Source organism: Schistocerca gregaria, chromosome 1 (assembly GCF_023897955.1).
Source record: "Schistocerca gregaria isolate iqSchGreg1 chromosome 1, iqSchGreg1.2, whole genome shotgun sequence".
NCBI classification, from domain to species: domain Eukaryota; kingdom Metazoa; phylum Arthropoda; class Insecta; order Orthoptera; family Acrididae; genus Schistocerca; species Schistocerca gregaria.
In genome coordinates this window covers 719,106,341-719,130,156 of record NC_064920.1, presented here as the reverse complement: position 1 = coordinate 719,130,156, position 23,816 = coordinate 719,106,341, and the positions used below count along the sequence as shown (strand labels likewise).

General features: G+C 41.5%; 1 protein-coding gene across 2 annotated transcripts in view; it reads left to right on the top strand.

Moving 5' to 3' along the window:
* Window positions 1-4,806: 4,806 nt before the first annotated feature.
* Window positions 4,807-23,816, top strand: part of LOC126266620 (uncharacterized) — an 85,805-nt gene continuing 66,795 nt past the window's right edge. Inside the window, exon 1 of one of the 2 annotated variants that reach the window (XM_049970971.1) lies at window positions 4,807-5,161. In XM_049970971.1, coding sequence (XP_049826928.1) covers window positions 5,112-5,161 — 50 coding nt within the window. In that variant the 5' untranslated portion in view covers window positions 4,807-5,111. The remainder of the gene's footprint in view (window positions 5,162-23,816) is intronic. The other variant, XM_049970980.1, reaches the window with a different exon arrangement.

Sequence of the window (23,816 nt, the reverse complement as noted above, 5' to 3'; positions counted from 1 at the left end):
GAACAAATAACGGCAGTTGGAACCTTGAGGAAAATAAAAAAGAGATTCCACCAACGTTTCTGAAGTATCTTTATTTTTTTATTTTATTTATTTATTTATTTAACTTGGCAAGATTAGGGCCATCAGGCCCTCTCTTACATCTAACCAGGCATTCTACTTATTTTACAGTCATATGTTTTAGTAGGCATGTTAAACTACATCTAATACAAAAAGTGAGATAAACAATTAGAAAGGTACACCTCGAAAAATACATTATTGAAGAGAAAGATTTTAGATAGGAGTGCTGGCAGCAGGGAGTATGAGGGAGACTCATGGTGAAGGGAGGAGAAGAATAGAGAGACATGATGAAACATAATTAAGGAAAATATAAAGGAAAAGGAGACTGCGTGGCTAATAGAGATAGATAAAGAGGAAGGCATCTCAGGAGCAAGATAGGAGACGCTAGCTTTGCTATTTGACAGATGTGAGGATTGGGTTTGCACATTAATTTTGTGGAGAATTTTATGCGGATGATAGTAGGAAATGCTTCAACTTCTTCTTAAAAGCAACAGGAGATTGAATTTTACTCAAGGTAAGGGGCAGTTTGTTCCAGAGGCGGACAGCGGCAACTGAGAAGGAGTTTGCAAAAGTTTTTGTTTTGTGAGTGGGCACAGTTAGGATACCAGATAAGAGTGACCTCGTGTTTCGATTATGAGGGCATGACAGGTTTTTAATCTCTGAAGCTAGGTACTGGGGTGCTTGCGCGATGAGGAGTCGGTGAAGTAGACATAGAGTGTGGTAGTCACGCAGTTTGTCCGGCCGCAGCCACCCTAGCTCGGAGTATGAAGCACTAACATGATCATATCGGCGAATGTTGCAGGTGTAACGCACACAGGCATTCATGGTTAGCTCTAGCCGTCTTTTGTTTTCACTACTCATGCCTTGTTGAATCACATCACAATAGTGGAGGTTCGGTAGAACGAGTGCTTGCACGAGCTGGCGTTTCAAGTCCTGTGGGAATATGTTCCGAAACCTTTTGAGAGCATAGAGACAAGCAGACGTCTTTCGGCACACTGCGACTGTATTCTCCGCCCAGTTGAGATGCTCGTCCAAAGTTACACCCAAGTTCTTCACTGTTTTCTGACATGGTATTGGAGTACCTTCGAGCAGAATAGGTGGTAGCCGTTCTCGGAAATCTGAACTTATTAATTTCTGATGGGCTATTAAGATTACTTGCGTCTTTTTTGCATTTAATTTAAGCCCCAGGTTTTTCGCCCATGTTACTACTGAAGACAGATCATCATTCATCAGAGCGATTGCAGTGTTTACGTCTTCAGGTCTGTCGCTTAGGTAGAGCTGGAGGTCGTCGGCATAGAAATGATGTTTACAGGAGGACAAAACCGACGAAATATCCTTGACATATAAAGAAAACAAAAGTGGTCCTAAGACTGATCCTTGTGGCACTCCCAAAGAAACATGTTTCCAGGAAGATTTTTCATTTGCGCAGACAACACATTGCTGTCTGTCTTTTAAGTAGCTTTCATACAATCTCGTAGCACTATCAGAGAAATTAAGCTGTTGTTCTGCGTAATATGTCAAAGTTAACAGTGTCAAAAGCTTTGCTGAAGTCCAGTAGCGTCAATATTGTTGCCTTTCGATTATCGATGGCATATTTCAGGTCATCAGTTACTTTAATTAGAGCAGTGTTTGTGCTGTGATGTTTACGGAAACTGGATTGAAATTTGTCATATAGACTGAATTCATGCAAGTGTTCAGAGATTTGGTCATGAACAATACATTCAAGTGCTTTGGAAACAGCAGGCAGTATGCTAATTGGTCGGTAATCACTAGGCAGTTGCGGGTTTTCGATCTTAGGGATGGGTCGAATTATGCTTCTTTTCCATGCAGTGGGGTATATTCCGTTCATGAGGGAAAAATTAAATGTGTCAGTTAAGACAGGTACTAAGATATCGGCAACATTCTTAATCATGGTTACACCAATACTGTCGTTGCCTACTGCATCAGAAGAGATTCTCATTATTGCTTTTCTTGCCGTATTTGTTGTTACATGTTTTAGATGGAAGGTATCGTTGTTAGTTATCCTGTTTGGGGATTCTTGTGGACGGTAATTATCAGCCGTGCTGGTATTCAGAGGTGCAGAGAAGAATTCATTTAATTCGTTAGCTGACACATGAAAAGTAGTTTCCGATTTTGCCTTTCCGACCCCCAAGCTACGGAGATTCTTCCATAGAGTCGTGGGTGTCAGATCGCTGCATACAAGGGAGCGAGCGTGCCTGATTTTGGCATTGCGAATGCATTGTTTCACTCTGTTCCGTAGCTTTCTATATTCTTCGAAACGCTCGGGTTTCGGATCTGCCTTGAAACGCCTGTGGGCAGCATCCCTATTAGTCATCATTTGACGTAATTCAGCTGTCAGCCATGGAGCAGGAGATTTTCTTACACGGACTGTGCGCACAGGTGCATGTTTGTCATAGAGGGCAGTGAGTTTATCACCAAGTTCATTAATTTTGCCGTCGATTGTAGGTTCTCTGATTATTTGGTACTGAACAGAAGAATTGTGCTATGCTTGCATGTAATGATCAATTCTCTCTTCAGTCTTACTGTCCGCTAAAGAAGAAGAGGAGGATAGTGTTTAACCTTTCCACTATGCACCAGAAAGGAAATGACCCAAACGAAAGTAAGACATTTTCAGATATAGAATTTTGCATCCAGACAATAGGAGGCGTTGATACTTTGGACCAATTGTGTCATACATACTCCACATCCAGAAAAAGTTCTTTCTACAACATCCAAGACATTATTGGAGTCAGCAATATGACCCTTTTGAGCGGTTCAGCTGCATCAGAGAAGAAAATAATCAAGAACAGACATTCATATTTGAGAAGCGTTGCCATGGACTTACCAGACTGCAGATGGTGAGCCGACTGAATATTCCAACTTTAACCTCACTAGCTCTGTGAGACAACGTTTAATGTGTCGAAAATAAACAATGAAATTCAAACACCTGACAGAGCACAGCCATCAAAAGAAAGATGTTATAAGCCCCAAGACAGAAAATCCAAGATTAAGTGAACCATATGTAACAAGTTCATCTGTTTGATGCACCGAAAGAAAATATGTCCTACCTGTGGTTGAATCAATTTCTTTTTTGTATTGAGTGTCGTTGTTCATATAAAAGGCAATATACTGCAAGTTTTATGTGTTAATTTAGAATATATACTTACTGAAAACAAAAATACCAGTTTTGTAGTGTAAGATATGGGTAGCATTCTAGATCATAGACATACCCATTGCTCCTTGTCGAAATTTACTGTTTAGCAAATATTGTCAATATTATGGCGAGCGAATGGTAACGAAGACATGCTCCATTCCTTCAGAAGCGATGAATATGTCTATGATTTTTGAACGTTATGAGTATATGTTAGACATTTATTTATTAATTTTAATATCTACAATGTAGGGACGCTGTACTTCACTTTTTACCATGGAGGGAGCACCTGATGACGTGGCTTTAGGCCACGAAACCGGTTGTGTTTTAATAACCATCAATTTTACCAGCTATTAGCGAAATTCTTTCTAACATCATACAAATCAAGAAGTGGTATTTCAGTACCATATGGTCTTGAAAATAGGCCTAAATCTTTTGGTACTCTTGTAGATCTATCCCAAGATCTCTGATACTGTCTCATGTAGTATTTTGTTCAAGAAACTTGAAAGAATGGAAAAGCTAAATCTAACTAAAACTACTGAGTCATATTTTACAAACAGAAATCGTAATATTGTTGTTAATTCAAGTAAAACATGATAGGAAAGATGGGAGATGTCTCGTTGTTTGATATATGATTCCCTAAATTAAAAAAACGGCGAAAGAGTTGAACAAGTCTTTTCTCTTAATCCCGGTCCACACGCAACGATCTGTCTGCGCAGACATCGGCGCAGGTGTCTGTACATGCAAAAGATCGCTGTAAATGTGGTGTGTACACACGCCACAAACCCCAATCTACTACTCGCCCGCCATCTGTCGGTGTAGAAAAGAAATATCAGTGGCAAGCGACTACCTGTAAACGTCAAAAATTTAATCCAGTTATTTTGAAATATAGAAATGGAGAAAGTTGTGTTGTGGTCTGCGTTCGCAACTTGTGTTGCAAAAAACATTCAGACCAACCGCAGAGAAAGCGGTCAAAATGGTGTAGACAGTGGCTGCTAAAGCGACAGCAGTTTTCTCACGTAAATTTACTGCGAGAGTTGCAGGGCGAACCTAATGACTGGCGAAATTATTTGCGGATGGATGTCGAAACTTATAATTATCTCTTAAAGCTTGTAACCCCTCATATTATGAGAAAAAAATACTTGTATAGACAAGCAATTTCTCCTCACGAACGGCTGGCGGTAACATTAAGATTCCTAGCAACAGGAAGGAGCTACAACGATTTGGAATTTTCAACAGCAATATCGAAACAAGAGTTGAGTGAAATAATACTCGCAATTTTTCAATTAGAGCATTGTATGCTGCTGTCTTTTTGTCTCTGTCACTATATTCTTTACTTTAATCTTCCACAAACATGGGTGGTTTCTATCTATTTCAATGAATTCACTTACAAACTCTCGAGAACACTGACGAGTATCGGCCATTTTAATTCCCTGTGCGCACAAATACAAACACTAGACTGAGCAAACAGCTGTTTCGCGCCAGATTTGCGGCGATCTCCTGTCCACACGCTCCAACTTGTCTGCGCAAATGTGGTTTGAACCCACAAATTCGAGAGGTTTCGCTCAAACCTCCAACTCCAACTTTCATGTTTGCACACACTTCAGGTTGGTGCAAATCTTCTGTCCACACGCAACGATCTGTCTGCGCAGATGTGATGTGCGCAAACATTTTCGCAGACAGATCGTTGCGGGTGAACGGGCCTTTAGTGATTGCCGCTGGGAAGTATTTGCCTTATGTTTGACTGTCGTATTTGCAGTCGGTATGAGAACGTAGCATATCTGTGACGAAAGTGACAGCGTTGTTTACTTGTTTCCTGTTTAGCCACTAGCCAGTGGGCAGTGATCTGTGGTGTTTGAGTAGCGGTAGTGTTGAATGAGAAAAACGTGGGTGTTTGTGATAGATGATGGCTCTACAAAACGAAAGAAGAACTGTTGTTCCTTGGTTTTCGATGTAAGTTCCCTTGTATCCAATTTACAAAAATAAGTTTTGTCTTGTAGATCAGATAGCTTTTCTGAATATTCGAATTGTAGGTAGGGTCTATTACCTTAGTGTAGAACTGAAATACTTGGGTGCAATGTGTTTTCTCGTGCAGTAATTGGCGCTTATGTTCGACAGTGAGTAGTAAACCAAGTACCATTATGTCTTACAATCCTTTTTTGCGTGTCTATGCATGGAACCACTTTTTCAGCGGATGCTCTTAGTGCATGAAGCAATGAAGACCAAAACTAAGTTTTTATAATCCTAACGTAGCATGAGCAAATTGTAACTCAAAGAGCACTGTATGATAGGGACCAATCGAATGAGGCTGTGCATTTTTTTTGTCATTGACTTTATCTTCGGGAGAATTTGCAATGCTCAGAGGCCATCCAGATTTGGAATTTTCCGTAGTTTTCCTAGATAACTTCAGGCAAATGCCGGGGTTGTTTCTTCATCAAAGCCACGGCCACCCACTTGCCCTGTCCGTGTAGAGCGTACCTAAGCACTCTGTGTATACTTATATTTTGAAGTATTCATTTATATTGTATTATTGTGACAGCATGTGTGTCTTTGTGGAATGATTCTTGTATGAAATTAATAAATAGAACTTAGCGTTTTTACAAGTGATGATGTGTGGTGGTTCTTACTTTGTCTCTGGTACTGTATTTTGAGATACTGGCATTTCTGGGCTCGATTGCTGGCCCATGTGGTTGCATTGTTTCTGTCATGTCTCCAGATATGTTTTTCACTAATGTCATGTAGGATATTTACAGTTGAAGTGTTGATATCTTTCAGTGCAATGCCTTGTGTAGAACAGCTCATTATTTGGTCATTTATGCTCAAGTTGTTGAGTGAAGTTCCATTTCAGCTTTGGCTTTGAGGTCAAGTCTTCAATAATATTCTCAGATGGTAGAGCATTTGTCCATGAAAGGCATAGGTCTTGAGTTAAGTCTCGGTCCAGCATGCAGTTTTAATCTGCCAGGAAGTTTGATATCAGCATACACTTCACTGCATAGTGAAAATTTCGCTCTGGAAACATGTCTCCGCAATATCCTTTCTTTCAGGAGTGCTAGTTTACGAGGTTCACAGGAGAGCTTCTGTGAAGTTTGAAAGGTTGGAGACGAAGTACTGGTGGAATTAAAGCTGTGAGGATGGAGCATGAGTTGTGCTTGGATAGCTCAGTTGGTAGAGCACTTGCCGTGAAAGGCAATGGTCCCTAGTTCGAGTCTCAGTCCAGCACACAGTTTTAATCTGCCAGAAAGTTTCATGACATTCTCGTTTGCAAATTTATTTCTTGGCTACTGAGGACAAATATATCTCATTTATGTGAAACTGCTCCATTTTAAATGGTATATGTATTTGTGATGATATGCTTCATTTGCCCGTTTGAAGGATTGCCATATTAGATATTGTATTAATGTTATACACTGTGCACAGAAAAGCAGAAAACTGAAAATAAATTTGTGGCTGGTGGCTGTCTCAATGTCATCAACGTTTGTCTTCAAATAACAGCCACAGTCTCCAACCATGTAATCATATGCAAAATACCAAACTGAGGTAGGAGACGAGATACTGGCAGGAGTAAAGCTGTGAGTACCGGGCATGAGTCGTGCTTCGGTAGCTCAGATGGTAGAGCACTCGCCCGCGAAAGGCAAAGGTCCCGAGTTCAAGTCTCGGTCGGGCACACAGTTTTAATCTGCCAGGAAGTTTCATATCAGCGCACACTCTGCTGCAGAGTGAAAATCTCATTCTGGAAACATCCCCCAGGCTGTGGCTAAGTCATGTCTCCGCAGTATCCTTTCTTTCAGGAGTGCTAGTTCTGCATGGTTCGCAGGAGAGCTTCTGTAAAGTTTGGAAGGTAGGGGACGAGGTACTGGCAGAAGTAAAGCTGTGAGGACGGGGCGTGAGTCGTGTTTGGGTAGCTCAGTTGATAGAGCACTTGCCCGCAAAAGGCATAGGTCCTGAGTTCGAGTCTTGGTTGGGCACGCAGTTTTAATCTGCCAGGATGTTTCTTTACTGAATTTGTTCAGAGCATAGCCTTGTATGGAAGTAAGACACCACAATTAGTGCAGACAGTAAGAGAATAGAACCTTCAGAAATGTGATGGTTTAGAAGAATGATGGAGATTAGATGGATAGATCACACAAATGAGGATGTGCTGAAAAAAACTAAGAAGAAAAGAAATTTGTGGCATAACTTGACTAAAAGAATGGGTGAGTTGAAGGATACAGTCTGAAATATAAAGGGCTCATCAATTTTTTATTGAAGTGGAGTGTTCGGGATAAAATTGTGTAGGGAGGCCAAGAGACCAATGCAGTAAGCAGGTTAAAATGGATGTGCTTTACTGAAGTTTTTTTGGAGATGAAGAGGCTTGCACAGTATAGAGTAATAATGGTGGGCTGAATCAAATCAGTCTTCAGATGGAAGTCGACGATGACGACGACAACAGCAACACTACGTTTCAGAGGGCTCATGGTTCTTTTGTGAGTTTCTATGTGGCACTCACGGTACCATGAACTATTGCAACCCAGTCTTCCTACTCAAGGTGCATTTTCTTCCCCGTGCCCATCTCTCCTCATTCTTGCTCGTTCCGCACTGTCCCCACCTCACCCTCTTTCGGTGTTCTTACTTACTATGTTGACATAGCTATCCACCTGGTTTCCTGTATTCCTTGCAGTTTTGTTTCCCTTGCCTTTTCTCTGTCATCCTTTTTGGCATTTTTGGATCCCCTTTAGGGTTTGATCTCTACTTCTAAATTTTCTGTCTTTACTGAGAGCCATATGTGGAAGAACTCGTTCTGTAGAATATATGGTGTGGCTTCCTCTCCACCCTCTAGTAGTCTGGTCCCTTCAATCCCACAAACCAACCAACCTACCTCTCCACCCTCCCTTCCTCGCTGTAGGCCCCCCTCTGCTCCACTAGGTCACCAGCACGTATAGCCAGTATGTGTGTTGGGTCTGTTATGTATGAGCCCCCTGACAACACAGGGATCACACTTCCGATACGTGAGCTGTTGCCTCCCCATGTATGTCATTCTGGAGCATCGGAACTCCCAGCAATGGCTGCCTTGTCAGACGGCCCTTGTCGCGACTGGTTGATGGTGGCTGGGAGAGCTCCTGATCGGAATGGGTGGTATCAGGGTGCTGGATGCTTTGCGCATGAAATTATGAAATTTATCAAGCTCCAAAAACTCTGACCAATCTCATATAGCAATCTCTTCGAGTGGTAAGGGACCATTGAATGCTGCTTCTTATGATCCCACTGCCTTCCCTTTCCTGGCTACACTCTAGGTGGTGGCCAGGCTTGCTGGCTTAGAGTGAAACACTTTCCTTGATACCTGGACTGTATAGGATGGACTCACAGCCACAAAGCTGCTGTTTTTTGCAAAAAAGACAAGTTTGATGAAGTGGAATCTCTCAATAAGATGCTGTCGGATTCCCTGTTAAATCTTCTTCTGCTGCCCAATCTGCAGCTCTTTGTGCTTGTGATCATCTTGGTGATGTCCCGGTGTCTACTACAGCTCACCAGTTTTTTGTCGGTTCCTCATCCTTCAAGCTGAACGAGTAACTCCAGGCTAATCTGGAACCAATGGGCATTCATTTTGTTAGACATGTGGAGTAAGGTTGTAAGGACATCTGCACCGATACTGCTGCACTTATACTGGTGCCTTTATTCTGACTTGTGAGGGTGATACCCTCCCAGAGGTTAGGTCAAGGTTATGTGTTATTGATGTGACGTGAAGCCATTCGTCCTGCCACCTATGAGGTGCTTTCAGTGCTTGTGTTTTGGGCAAGCCTTCCTGATGTATGACAGACCCTCTATGTGGTAATTGGACACTTACTTTGTGAGAGGAGCTCCTGTGTTCTGCCACCCATGTGTAAAATGGCTTGACCATCGCTCTCCATGTCCACCAGATAGCCTGGCTTACAAGAAAGAAAAGAAGCTACAAGAGTATAGGTCCCTAGATCATCTTTCTTGCATTGAGGCTCATCAAAAGTATGACCACCTTCACCCTTTGTTGACGACTTCTGCTTTTGCCTCTGTTATGTCCTTTACTTCTCCTCCCATATCCTTATCTCAGTCCCATCTCCCTCACCTATGGTTTTCACGTCCTCCCTCAGGATGTCACACCACGTCCACAGCCGAACAAGTGCCTCAGCCCTTGCCCCTCCCACAGTGATGGGATTACCTCCCGGAACCCCTCACCCAAGTCTCTCTCATGTCGGGGATCTGCTACCACGGCTCAGCCATGGGACATGCAGTCTGTACGCCCCAAGGTCACCTGCTCTCTTTCAGTTCTGGATCTTGCAGAAGTGTGTCCTCTGTCTGTGCCCTGCCCTCCTCAACTCTGGAAGAGGAAGAAGAAGAAGAAGAAGAAGAAAAAACCTAAGTCCCAGGCCAAGACTGCTCTAGTGGCCCTGCCAACTTTCTCCTCGTTACCTAGGATGTTACGCCGTCGCTGTTGGTGACATGGTGACCCGGAGACAAGGTTGGCAGTAGCCCATTTGCCTCCCATTTGGATACTCATTCCATGATTATTCAATGAAACTGAAATGATACTAACATCACCACCCAGAGTTGCAAACCCTTATTGCCTTTTACTTGTGTTTTGTCAGAAACAGGATGGCCCTTTGAGGTTATCTAGTGACAAAGGCTGTATGGATATTTTTATTACATGGATCCCACTTTGTACCACATCAGAAGCGGTTGCTGCTGAGGGCTGCTTGGACTCCGCCATCACGGTTTGTAATATCTATCTTCCTCCTGACAGGCTACCTACATCTGCTGCCTGACAGCCCTCCATCAGCAACTCCCCGTCCCTCTCTCCTTCTTGGGGATTTTAATGCCTATCACTCTTTGTGGGGCAGTGCTGCTTCGTCTAGTCAGGGGCGCCTCACAGACCAATTTCTTGTGGTCCATGACCTGTGCCTTTTTAATAGTGGTTCCCCTACTCATTTTAGTGCTGCTTATGGCACTTTCTCTGCCATTGATCTTTCGCTGCCATCTTCCTTACGTTGGTCACCACATGATGACTTCTGTAGTAGCGACCACTTCCCATTGATTCTCTTTCCCTTCCCACCTCCTGATGACCAGGTTTCCCTGCTGGATTTCCTTCATTCTGATTGGCTCTATAGACCTCCCAGGTTGTGTTTCCACCTTTTCTGTCAGGTTGTATTGATGAAGTCGTCTGTGTCCTATCTGATACGATAACCCATGCTGCCAGCATTGCTGTTCCCCACTTAATGGGCCCTATTCACTGCCAGCCAGTTCTGTGGTGGAGCATGGCCAATAACACCGTTAACCATGTTCATTGTCGCACCTTGCAGCATCTTAAGTGGCACTTGTCCTCTGCCAGTCTTGTTGCCTTTAAACATCTTCACGCCAAAGGTTGTTACTTAATCAGTCAGAGCAAGCAGATGTGTTGGGAACACTTTCTTCTCTCTGTTCTTCTTACCCTTCATCATGAGTGTGGGCTACACTTCGCACCCTCAAAGGTTGTCAGTGGCGGTCTTCCCTTCCGGGCCTTGTCCTCCAGGTGGTCTTTGTACTAATCCGTCAGTTCTTGCGGAACACCTTGTGACCTATTCTGCAACAGCATTGGTATCAGCCTCTATCCAGCTACCTTCCTCCTCTGGAAACAGCAGGCTGAAGATTCCTGTGTAAGTTTTACCCTTGTCAGGTGAAATCCTTCAATCAACCTTTTACTGAATGGGTGCTTCTTTTGGCCCTCTTTTTCTCCCCATGATTCAGTTCCTGGCCCTGATTCCCTCCATAACCAAACATCAGTGCTCCACCCGCCAATATCTCCTCTAGGTGTTTAACCATATTTGATTCCAAGGCCTGTTCCCTATCAGTGGAGAGACAGTATTGTAGTACGTGTTAAGTCTGGCAGGGATCCATCATCCCTTCATAGTTACCGGGCCTTCAGCCTGAGAAATGCCCTCTGCAAACTACTGGAACAGATGGTGGCTCGTTGGCTCCATTGTGTTGTTGATTATGAGACCTTTTACATCCTTTCCAGTGTTGCTTTCGGGAGGGACAGTCTCCGGTCGATCATCTCATTTGATTGCAACCACAGTTCGGCAGGCCTTTTCTCACTGCTATCATTTTGTTGCAGTTTTCTTTGGTCTATGTAAGGGGCTGGGTTTAGTTGCGGGGGTGAGGGGCACTTCATCGCAGATTTAAAAACCATAGGTCAACCTAGTATGGCTAACATGAAGACGGCTGAGGCCTATGTCACAGCTTGGCGTCATCACGTCGTCCTTACATTCCATGAGTGGGGTCTTTGGACCTTCTTCAGAGTTTTATTTGCCAGTTCTTGTCCCTGATTCCCTCCATAACCTGGGTTGGCCCTGTTCTCAGCTCTCTGTGGACTCAGGAGAATGATGTTCCACAGGGCTCTGTATTAAATGTCCTTTCTGTAAGTACTTGGGGCCTCTCTGAACAGTTGGTCACCCCTGTTCTGTGTGTGCATGATTTCTGTATTTAGGATACCTCCCACTCGATGGCCTCTGCAGCACGGCAGCTCCAGGGTGCCATTTGGTGTGCTTTCATGTGGGTGCTTTCGCACGGTTTTCTATTTTCTCACTGTAAGTCAATGGTGGTGCATTTCTGTCACTGTATGTTTCATCCTAATCCAGAACTCCACCTCGATGCCCAACATCTGACTGTGGCCACCCAGTTCAGTTTTGACAACAAGCTTACTTTGTTCACCTATATCCATCATCTGAAGGCTGGCTGTTTGCGTAAACTGGATTTTCTTCGCTTCCTTGACCACAGCTCTTGGGGTGTGGATCATTCAACTCTTCTGTGCCTTTACCACACATTAGTTCTGCCTCATTTGGACCATTGTTGTCAAGTTTATGTATCATCTGCCCGTTCAGTGTTGCTGCTGTTGGACCCAGTTCACCATCACGGTATCTGGTTAGCCACTGGTGCCTTTCGCACAAGCACTGTCAATAGTCTTATGGTCGACACTAGACTCCCTCCCTTTTGATTCGGCTATCCTAGCTCCTACCTGCCCTCGGGTGGGTTCACTGATTCGGCTCTGCCATGCTTCTGTCAGCCATGACTTCCATTTCCCCTCCTTGTCCTCTTCCCCATGTTCTCTCCCAACCACCACCCCTTGGTTAGTTCGTTGACCATGAATTGGATGGATGTCTGTAGGGGAACAAATGCTTCTGTCGTTCCAGTGGTGCTCTGTTGTTTGTTCTGAACACTGTTGCGGGAGTTTCAGGATGGTATGTCTCTAAATCTGCTAATCATGTGGGGTGGAGTATGCCTTCACACCTTCTGTTGATATGGAACGCCATTTCTTGCCTGCCCCATGTGGTGTGTTTACTTCAGGATTGATCACCATCTATCGAGCCCTCTGTTTTGTTAAACGGTCCTCCCTCACCCATGTTTTGTTATGTATGGATTGAGTGTTTATCCCACTACCCCTTGCTCTCCGCCATCCAAGAACTTTTTGTTGATCTTGGTGATGCTACATGTTGGGTTGATTTCCTTTGGTTTTGTGGTCACGTAAGTATCTTGGGTAATGAACCTGCTGATGATATGCCTGTAGTGGGGGTGGCGACCACTTATCCTCTGTTCTCCATGATCCCATCGGGGGGGGGGGGGGGGGGCGGCAAACTTGCCGCTTTACATAAAATCCCTTTTTGCTCAATCTTTGGCTGACTTTTGGAGGCTGCCCCCATCTAATAAACTTCATGCCATCAAGGAGACTCCCACCATGTGGCACCCTTCCCACTGCCTGTACTGGCAGGAATCTACCATCCTCAGCCGTCTTCACGTTAGCCATATTATGTTGACCTATGGTTTTTTTACTCCGCGATGAAGTGCCCCCCCCCCCCCCCCCCCCCCCTACCCAACCCCCAGCCCTTTATAGTTGCAGGACTCCACTCACGTTGATCCATATTTTGTTAGACTGCCTCCATCTTCTGGTCCTTCACACTAAAAATGCCCTCCCACTTTCCTTGTCTCTGGTGTTAGCAGATGACCTTCCTGCACATGGTTATGTCTGTCCTCGGTTTTCTTTGCGGAAATGGCTTGTACTCTTAGGTATATGTTCTTGAATTTTCCTCTGGCATTTGAGTCCCTAAGTTAGCGTAGGTGTTAGTTACGGAGGCCTTGACCTTGCCTCCACCCTGGCCAGTTTCTCCCCACCTTCTTCCTACTTTTTGTCTCATCTTTGTTTGCACATTATCCCTTCCCCTTGACTTGCCTGTGCCATTTGTTTGCTCCTCCCTTGATTCCTGCCATCCTGTATCATGGAACCAATGACCTCACTGTTTGGTCCCCTTCTCCTAAATCAACCAACCACCCACTCAATCAACAGTGCAAACTTCTAAGACATCCTATAGATTGTGAGGATGATATAAACTTTTGCTTCAAGACATGCTGTGTGCCAGTGGGTTGCTTTACAGTGGTACAGTTCGAGCAAAAACATTTTCAATAGGTCAAGCGGAACAGACTCATAAGATGAAATTGCTATTAGATAATGACTGAATTTCTTAACACCATCAGCTATGGTACAGAAGTTGTCTCATGCAAAGAGATCATGCACATACATGTGGAGGAATGTAAGTAAATGGAAGATGTGATACACTTAAAAAAAATACCATGAGGTGAATCACTGATGAGCCAGGGAATACAGCTGCATATACTGGTTGTCCCAGAAATATTGTAATGAACTTTTAGGGTTTGTACAGTAGCAAATGTGACTTTGTATGACCATAGGTGAAAGCTCAAATAATGTTGTTTGTAATTCAGTGATCATGACTGATTGCCACAATTGTCAGTGGAGAAGATGGAGCGAGTTGCTGCATAGACAGGCCTTATCTCCTACGTATGCAATGCTTTGTCGCCTTGTTGGATGGCAGTTTTGAACACTGGTTTCCATCTGCAATTTTTTTCCTCCTATATGCCAAGAACATTGGAGATTTCAGAGGGTTCCAGTAGAAAAATGAACTGCAATGGGAACCAGTGCAGAAACCATCACCCACTGAGACAACAAAGCATTGCATTCATACGAGACTTTTAAAGTCTGTCTTTGCAGCAGCTGGATCCATCTTCTCCATTGGCGATCATGGAAATCAGTCATGATCATTGAATTACAAACACCACCACAGGATGTTCCACTATGGTCTATCAGTGTGCAAAGTGATATTTGCCGCTGAAGTGGCGGCCGAGTAGTTGTGCCAGCACCTATAACTTTGATGATGCGTAGTATCATTGGATGATGTTTCCATACACGGGTTCGTATCTTCAGAGTGTTTAAGACATCCTTACAATCTTATGAAGTTAGTCGCAACATTTCTGGGACACCCTGTATGTTGACTACCAGCTTCGCAACATTTCCTGGATGTGTAATGGTTAGGCTAATCCACTTTGTGTCATTCCTCCAATTCAGTGTGCTATTTGCAGTGTCAGTCCTGCAAGAGTTTCGCCTCCCCCTCTTCAACCTACTCCAATTTTTTTTTGTCCTTGAATCCTCCCAGGCTGCACCTCAAAACTAAACAGCCTAGAGTCAGTCTTGTTAGGCATAAATAATAGTAATACAGTTTGGGAGTATGTACTGCCAACTCTACGTACCACCTTAGAGTCCTACTACCAGTTACATGTGCCAAGTTGGAAACTACCCAGGAAATCACTGAGGATTGCACCCTCCTAAATGGAGAAATGAGGGGAGAGGGGGGAAAAGTGTGATTTACCCAGGCAACTAACTTAAGCTAGAATACAACACACTTAAACATGCTGGGAAAACAGTAGTCTCCCCCCATGATATCTGGAAAAATCATAAGAGTGGATATCAGCAGCCACATACTTATACTTACTTCAAGAAATTAAACATTTAACCTCTGGGTATAAAAGTGCAAGACCCTATCATCATCATCATCATCATCATCATCATCGTTAAAGAAAAAATGCTTGATGAAATACCAGAGAAGTAAAAGAACTAGTCCTAAGCCATCAGATTTCATACACTTGTCTTGTGTGACAAATCTGTTGGATGCTACAAGTACAGGTGATAAATGGTATGTCTCCATGAGGGAATGAGAAAGATGTTCTATAATTCTATATTAGTGATAAAGTTGCTTTTTTGTAGGGTAATGTAATGGGCTCAAAGGGCATCTTTAAGTGTTAAGTTTAAGTCTTTTAGCACAGTGTAGCCCCTTATGCTTGGGTTAAAGACTCACTAATCTCATCTTGCATGTCACCCACCCATTCAGTGACTGAGGAGATTTTAATGCACACATTGTCCTTCGAGATGCCTTTGTAAAAGCAAAACTCCCACTAATAAAGACCTAGATTTTACAGAAGACTCAGAATTTAATTGATATTATTCAACAAAAAAGCTCTGTCCTAATCCTTAGAACAAAATTGTGTTGAGGATCAATTGTAAGCAATGGGAAATATTTATGTAGATGAACCAGGTAGAGCTATAGCTGTTGAACTGTCAGAATATGAGGAATTTGAGGTAGCACAGTGTTGGTACAGCCTTTGTTAAGTATATAAGTAAATGCTAACTGGAAAACATAGTTATGATAAAATACACAGAATTAAAAAAAAATAGTATATGTGCATTTTAGTGTTGCACTTCATGTGGGGAATATTTAGTGTGAAGGGATTCATAGAATTCTTTACTTCAACCATCCCAGCCTGAAGTGCAAAGTTAAGTCATGAGTATATAGAAAAATGAAGGCAAACAAAATATTTTTCTTATTGTTACATGGCTAATATCATTATTACATTTTTACGAAAACTATACAAATTACAGGAGTGTATCAACTGCAGTTGTTTATAATATAGCAATTCCTTGTTGTCTAAAAATCTGTCAAAGATAAATTTGTTTGTAAATGCCATAACATTTACATCTAGGTTCATACTCTGCAAAACACTGAAGAACATTGCAGAGAGTACTTTCCTTTGTACCACATTTTAAGGTTCTTTCTCATTCCAGTCACTTGTGGAGGTTCGAAGAGTGACTGCTTTGAATATATTTGTAAGATGGTGCTTTGCAGCAGCACATGCTTTCATTGTTAGTATTCCTTATGGTGCTTCAATACTGTTGAACAGACCGGTAGAGACATGGCCAGTGATACCATCATCTAAGTCTGTCTACAGTCCTCATGAATACTGGATACCCAGACGATAGCTAGCTGTAGTCAAATGGGATGATGAGCAACCATCCTCCCCTCTCCCCCTTCCCCCTGCCGCCCTTTCCCCTTCCCCCTCCCACCTCCCCCACTATCTACCTCTCCCACCCCCCTCCCCATTCGATCAGAGTTTCTCTTGTACAGTGTTCTCTTTATTAACTGGAATTCTCCTTCTGTAGATTTGTCCTCCTCCTGTGCATTTATAGTTGTTTATCAGTGCTGAATCATCCTTATGTCGAGCAGGAATGTCATTTAGTGCAAGTGTGACATAGTTCATCCACACTGCTTTTGTGTACAACAGTGACTTACTCATGAAGACTCAGTTCCATCTGGCTATTCAACTTGAGTGATCCTTCAAGTTAGTCATCAAGAATAGAGAATGGTGCCCCATCACAATGGTGAATGGTTTGCCAAATAAATATTGATGGTAGTTGTTGATGGCCCAAACAATTGCAAGGCTTTTTTTCTCTGTTGTTGAGTTGTTTGTTTCAGCTTTGGACAATACTCTGGAAGCATAAACTATCACCTTTCACCACCTTCCTGAATCTGCACTCAAATTGCACCTGTACCATAACTGTTATCATCTGTGGAATGTTCTGTTTCAGCAATATTGTCATACAATGCTTAGGACTGGAGAAAATGTTGCACTTCCGTAAAGACAAGGAGATGTCTTTCCTGTGCTTTATTCCAGGAAAATTTGGCATCTCCCTGCAGTAGTTCTTGCAAGGGCCATGCTATTGTTCAGAAGTCTTTTCATGAACTGCCAGTAGTATGAGTATGTTCCGAGCAAATTTATCTCTTCACAAATGTGCTGAGGAGATGGAAATGTGACTGTTTTTATTTTCTCTGTGTTGGTACAGACTCCATACCCATTCAGTAGATTCCCCAAAATTTTTATTTATTGGACAGTTTCAGACAGAAGCCTTCAGTGTGAACACACTTCAGAATAGTTGAAGGTATCTTAGATGTCCTTCAAATGTCTCTGAAAAAATGAAGTCATCCACATAACATCCATCATATATTCCAAAATGGCTGGAGTGTTACACAATCCAACCAATGAGGTATCAGAAGAAAAAATGACATTCATTGTTCCACGTTAAGATTGTCTTTAGCACAAAAAGGGATGCACAATACCGCAACAAAAATTTTTGTTCATTTACCCAGATATACAAAATGTCGTGACAGGCAGCACAGTAAAATTCGATGGCAAACTGAGAAAGTTTCTCCTTAACAAGCCCTTTTATTCCGTAGGAGAATTTCTAGCATTAAAAAAAAAAAGTTTAAAGAAAGGGATATTCAGAATGTGACAGTATGTACAAATTAATTTGCCATGTGAATGTATAATTGCTCATTCCACATCAATACAATCTATTGTGCAAAATGATCCATGGAACATGTTACTAACTGTGTAACATTGAACTCAAACAGACCATCAGGAATTATGAAGGCTGTATTTTCCCTGTTAGCATTGTCAACCCAGTAAGGTGATTTTATCTCAAATCATAGGTCATGTCAACTCATGGTCAAGAGTTTCTCTGGAAAAAAATACGTATTAGACTTCTATCATAAGTGTTAAGAAATAAGGTATTTACGCTCTAACTTAATTTTTGTAAATGGTATGGCCCTTTGAAAGATATGTATTTTGTAAATAACTTAAAATAGTAGAGAACAAAAAATACAACCAATAAACCAAAAGCACTGGAGACCTAACATGTTTTGCATTAAAGCTCCCTCATAGTGTGTTGAAATTTAGTTGACGCCTGCACACATACAGACTTCCTCTAACTTACAAATTTAAGACAAAAAATGAATTTTAAGTTAATTTTTCCACTTTTTTTTCTTCTACTGTGGAAAGCTACAGAATGTTATCGCTTTTGTCAATTATAAACAGTATCTTCTCTGTGCCAGCTGTTTGTGTTATGTAAATATTTATTAGTAAAAATGTAAAAAAACTTTTGAGAATTACACAAAATATTGTTTGGTTAATATGTTAGTAGTCAGTACAAACACAGTGGGTGCTATTTTTCTGTGTAAATTTTTCAACATTCTACATATTTTGCATCACTGAATTTCTAGTGTAAAGTATTCATGTTGGCAACACTGTTTCTAGCACTCTTCTGTTTATAACAAGCGAGTGAGAACTTGCACATAAACCATTCTGCAGTGAGTTTTGTGTTTGGCTTGAACTTTTTGTTAGGCACAGTGTCTGCGAGGAAATACAGTAGGGAAAGAGTGAGGTGTGTGGACTATGAAAAAGACACTAGAAGGTGATGTTTAAGAAAAGTGAAAACTACTTCACAGTTGACACTTCCTGGCAGATTAAAACTGTGTGCCCGACCGAGACTCAAACTCGGGACCTTTGCCTTTCGCGGGCAAGTGCTCTACCAACTGAGCTACCGAAGCTACCGAAGTGCTTCGGTAGCTCAGTTGGTAGAGCACTTGCCCGCGAAAGGCAAAGGTCCCGAGTTCGAGTCTCGGTCGGGCACACAGTTTTAATCTGCCAGGAAGTTTCATATCAGCGCACACTCCGCTGCAGAGTGAAAATCTCATTCTGGATACTTCACAGTTGTTGTGAATCTGTCAGAGATATTGCAGAAATATCTTGGTCCTCAAGTAACGGTATTAGCATCAAATCCATTGTGCAAGAATTGCTACATTCACTACAAAAATAAATTTAGTGACAATTCACCTGAACAATCACCACCACCCAAATGTGGACCTGAAGAAGACAGTGCAGCTGTTTATATTCTTGGGTGTGAAGTTGTTGATGTGTTGAGTGTTAGCATTTCTTCTGTAGGCCCTACTATATTCCGCCTTAACATCCAGGAGAGGTAAGAAGTTCACAGCCATCATCAAAAGATCAGTGTGCAGTTCCCATTTCCCAAGTATTGCTCTTGTTAGATCATCATTCTCCATGTGAAATTCAGCTCAGTGATACAAGTTCAATGAGAAGTAGATTAATACAAGTTCAATGAGAAGTAGATGAAAAAAACAAATGAACTCTTTTTCAGTAGTGCAGTATCGATTGTTGCATTGTATGTAATTTTAATTCATGGAAAGTTATGAAGAAGTAAAATCATGACAGAACACAATAATAATTTGTGAATAATATCATAAAAATAAAATGGGTATAAATATTCTATATCTAATTTTTGTTATGAAATGCTTTGAAACAAAATTATGAATTGTTTCCCCACTGATTTATAATGTAAAGTAATTACTTTGATCCAGAAATATAAGTTTTGCATGAAATTTACTTAAAATCAGTGATCAATTTAAATATTTAAGTGTCCACGGTTTTTTACCTCAATAGTAGAGCTAGGTGTACCTTAAAAATTTCTCACATTTTGTATGGACAAGTATTGCCCACTCTGATTGGACATCCCCTAAGTACAGTGACGAGTTAATGTTCTATGAAATTTTTAGAACAATTATGGTGGGGGTGGAGATTTTGGAGAAAATAATTTCCAAATAACCCAAAAATTTCATACTCTTTCAACTTTATGTACAAATATTTTGACAGTTTAATAATTTCATGTATGAATGTCATAGTTCACAATTAGCAGTCCTTCCACTTTATCACTTCTCAAGACAGTTAACATCCTGTGACTATTCATTTTTTCAAAACATAATTTTGAAATTGCAAAAAGTTAAAAATTTTTATAGTTTATTCCCCCCCCCTCCCCCCCCCCATACACACACACAATGAAAGAAAGCTCAGAATGTGTGTGTGTGTGTGTGTGTGTGTGTGTGTGTGTGTGTGTGTGTGTGTGTGTGTGTGTGTGTGTGTGTGTGTTTGAATAGCTTTATCAGAAGCTCTGAACTTCCATAGTCTAAGACTGTTTGTGACACTTACAAGAAGCCCCATCTGAGAATAGTATTATGACTACATTCTGCTAAAATGACAAATTTGAAATTCTGCTTTCTGTCATTTTCCTTTTTGTAACATTCAGCACAATCACTTTTGTATCAAGGAAAATAGTCTTTTTTAGCTTACGATGATAAATGTTTGACATTACACGAAAGGGAGCTCCCGAGTTGATTAGTGCCATCAGTGATGAGGTCTGAGATTTCCTGACGACTTGCTGACTATCATCCATAGATGATTTTCATCTGCGGTGGCCTCACTTCCACTTATCTTGCATAGTTTCCTGAATTTGGTGGCTAGGCAAGTGGCCAGTACTTATATATGGCAATGGCCAATCACTATAGCGTGTCGGGAAGTGACCTCATCCAAGTCAAGACAATTGGCCTCATCCCACAGATTGACAATAATGGTCTGCAGTTAACTGGACTCTTGTGATGGTTGGTGTCTTCTGGAATAATAATCTATGAACACATGTCATTTTTATCTGCAGTAGCATTCATTTCCAGGGTATCCACAGTGAAAATATACTAGTGTGTTGTTGTTTGTCCTCCAGATGTCTGTTATTCTGCAGGACCTTACCCTTGACAGACAAGTTGTTTGAAACTGCTTTGATTGGATGCTGGATTATTGTTCGGAAGCTGCCACATAAGTCAGAATGTGCTGAGTCCATTCTCCATGTTTGACTAGTGTCCGTGATTAGTGCTAAAGATCAGTACCCCTCTTCGGCAACATTCTGTTGCATGGGGTTGGCATTCAAGGCAGCTCTTGGGTATTTAATCTGACATTTCTGGTTGTCATTCACTGCTATACCTCTTCTTTTACCTATCTGGCATATGAGAGAGATTAAGTCATGGTGTTCCTCCACAACTGCCATGGGGACAATATTTGTGGTTGTTCATACCTCTTTTCTGTTGCGTTTCCACAATTTGTTGGCACCACTTGATAAATTTCTGTCATTGCGACACCCTTCACCAGAGGGGGTTGATACACGTCTTCTGCGATTCCTATAATAAAGTGTGAAATTTGTCAGCTTCTGTCATATTTGGATCACAATGTGGTGTAGGGTCAAAACCTACTGTGTAGAACTGTGTCATTTCCCCATGAAATTCTTCAGTTGTTCTTCTGTTATGGGGACTTGCTGCTGATTCTCACCAAATGCTTTCTTCAATTTGGCCTGGAATTTGTTCCAGCTGCTGGGCTTCTCTTTCTCGTTCTCAGATCACTGCTGGACTGTGCCTTCCAAGTGAAAGTACACATTTGCTGAAACATTGCGTCATCCCATCTGTTATATTTGGCTATTCTGTCTAATCGCTTGAGCCATATCGCCTAGTCCTGACCAGTGTCTCTGAAAATGCTGATGTGTGCCTGTTGTGCAGTTCACATACTACTGTTTTGGAGCCTGTTGATCTCTTGAGTGTATGGAAGTCAGAAATGATGTACTACTTGTATTTCTGTTCCTGTCAGTGTAGGTGATGACTTTTACATTGCCTAATCGGAGCCACGGTGATGCGGATGTTTTGAAGTACCAGGTGTCTCCATCGAACTGGGTCATGTCAAAACAACAATAAAGTCCAATTTTGATGAAGTTTATGGATCAGCTAATTTGTGTTGTGTTGTGTTTGTGTGTGTGTGTGTGTGGGGGGGGGGGGGGAGAATGTTAGTGACAGACAATGCCCTTAATTAGACAGTTTTAATCTCACTCTGCACAGTGTAATTAGTCTAATCTAGTCATTGCGGCCCCTTGATAAAATAGCAGGCCGTAGTATAATCAAAGACACCTCGGTTAATACTGGTCTTTCAAACTTTGTATGTAGGCTATTGAAGCATAATTGACATCTATCTTCTTCCCGTTCAGGATGTTCAGCATTTCTCATCTGCTGTTCATATCTGCTGTTACACCCACCAGCTCTTTGCTTTACCTATGATTGAACTTAAACAGGTAGTGCTGTCATGATCCAAAAGGTTAGTTTGAACACTACAGTGGTTTCCCAGGCATGTTTCTGTGGGAGATAGTATTTTGCAGTCATCTGCCTTTTGGAACTGACTTACACAGCCAGTTGTAGAGGAGATCTACAGTTTAATGTGGACTTTGAATCTCAGCATTTTTCAAACCAATAAAAATTGCCAGAGGTGGAATAAGTGGTAAATGACACACAAAAATCCTACGACTGATCAGGGATCAAAATTGATGTGATCTGTTTTTGCACTTAACCACGTAGCCACAGCCTAGGAAATAAAAATTGTTTCAAAACATAAAGAATGGTGGTTTGTTTTGCACTTCTAGCACTGGACAAAAATTCATTGCACCATTGTGCTTTCTCATGCATTAATATTTAATTAAACATGCAGCCCCCAATATTTGTAATACAGCTGCAAGCTGTGCTGCATGCAGTTTAGTGTAGCGGCTAGTGTGCAATGGCTGGCTTATCTATGTTTACTTTGGTTACCACAACATCACATTCACATGCTATAGTATTTTAGTGGTGTCTTTCTTATTCTGCAATTTTAAGGTGGGCACAAGCATACAATATTATCATTTAAAATTTCCATGTATAAATGTACGTGCTATGCATTGGAGTGATTGTTGAATGAGTCTTAGACTGCAGTTTTATTAAGATGTTTAATATTAGCCTTTGTGGAAATTTTAATGTTGCATTTTTATTTTGCTTTTAATTATTATTATTATTATTATTGGCAGGGGTGCTGTGTGTTCAGAACAGTATTACAACAAAAGCATTGCCACCACTAGAAGCGTACTAATGATAATTAAGGCAAATTGCAGCTTAAATTGCTGCCACTTGTTATTATTCCTTTTCATGTCCCAACCTCATTACTCAGATATTTCTTCAACACGACATATAGTGCATAGTTAAGAATTCTTCTGCCAAAGGCTACTAGTGTGTATATTTTGCAATGTTTCAGAGTTTTTGTTTTTAAAATGCCGTTATACTTATATATAACTGACCATGTCAACTACTAAGTACCTACTGCTGGCCAATAAAATTGCAGCCATGTGAAGGCAGCATGCAACAAATGTTAAATTGGTATGAAGTGAACTACATGCTTGTCTGTGCATATGAGTATTTCGAAAAAATTACATAAAGTAAATATGAAACTACAATCTGCATTCTGTATGTAAAGAAAGATTATGTAATGGGCTTCTCATTCAGAAACGGCATTTCAGTGTGGGTTATTTGTGAGAAGATTTTCTAATGCATTGTGTAAGAAGAAACATCTGCTAACGCATTTCAGAATTTAACTGCAGTTTCTCATTCTGTTATATTTCTGCTCCTGTTGGCAGAAATCCCACAGCTGCCATGTGAATATGGAATAAATGGGTGCAGGAGGACAATTTTAGTGCTGTGAAGGTTCTAAACTGCTCCACATAACTAGCACCCAAGATGCTAGACATGTTGTTGCATTGACTGTGCAGGCTTGTACAACTGCATCGTGTATCTCGAGTTAGGAAATGAGCTTATTTGTAACAAGACATGCAAATAGATGAGAAGCATGATGACATTTGGAGCACCATGAATTGCCAGCACAATGACTGTTGTTCCAAGTTCTCCAGATATGGCAGTAGATGCACATGCTGACA